Genomic DNA, 326 nt, shown 5'->3' on the forward strand with positions numbered 1-326 from the left:
AAATACACTTTTTAACATCATTAATTTCGCTGCAGCATACCTTACCAAGTGCCACTTTGTTCGACCCCTGACTCTGGCTTTGACTTCGCAGGCCCGGAGTTCTGGGGCGTGATCAACCCGGCGTGGGCGATGTGTTCGGAAGGGCGCCGCCAGTCCCCCATCAACCTGGACCCCCGCACCCTCCTGCACGACCCCAACCTGACCCCAATCACTCTCGACAAGACGGAGGTAGGCGTGTGGTCGGGTTATTGGGTTATTTTCTGCTGATTCAGTGAGTGTGAGGACGACTCGAACCCGTTTGTAATGTAGCTGCGAGTCATGCCTTT

At 54.9% G+C, this 326-nt stretch overlaps 1 protein-coding gene across 1 annotated transcript in view; it reads left to right on the top strand.

The window, feature by feature from the left end:
* The window catches only part of LOC119587727 (carbonic anhydrase-related protein 10-like), a gene marked incomplete in the record, with an annotated part of 109,413 nt that overhangs the window by 93,530 nt on the left and 15,557 nt on the right, over positions 1–326 (top strand). Inside the window, 1 exon segment of the mRNA XM_037936414.1 lies at positions 92–228. Coding sequence (XP_037792342.1) covers positions 92–228 — 137 coding nt within the window.

This window comes from Penaeus monodon, chromosome 23 (genome assembly GCF_015228065.2).
Source record: "Penaeus monodon isolate SGIC_2016 chromosome 23, NSTDA_Pmon_1, whole genome shotgun sequence".
In the NCBI taxonomy this organism is placed as follows: Eukaryota; Metazoa; Arthropoda; class Malacostraca; order Decapoda; family Penaeidae; genus Penaeus; species Penaeus monodon.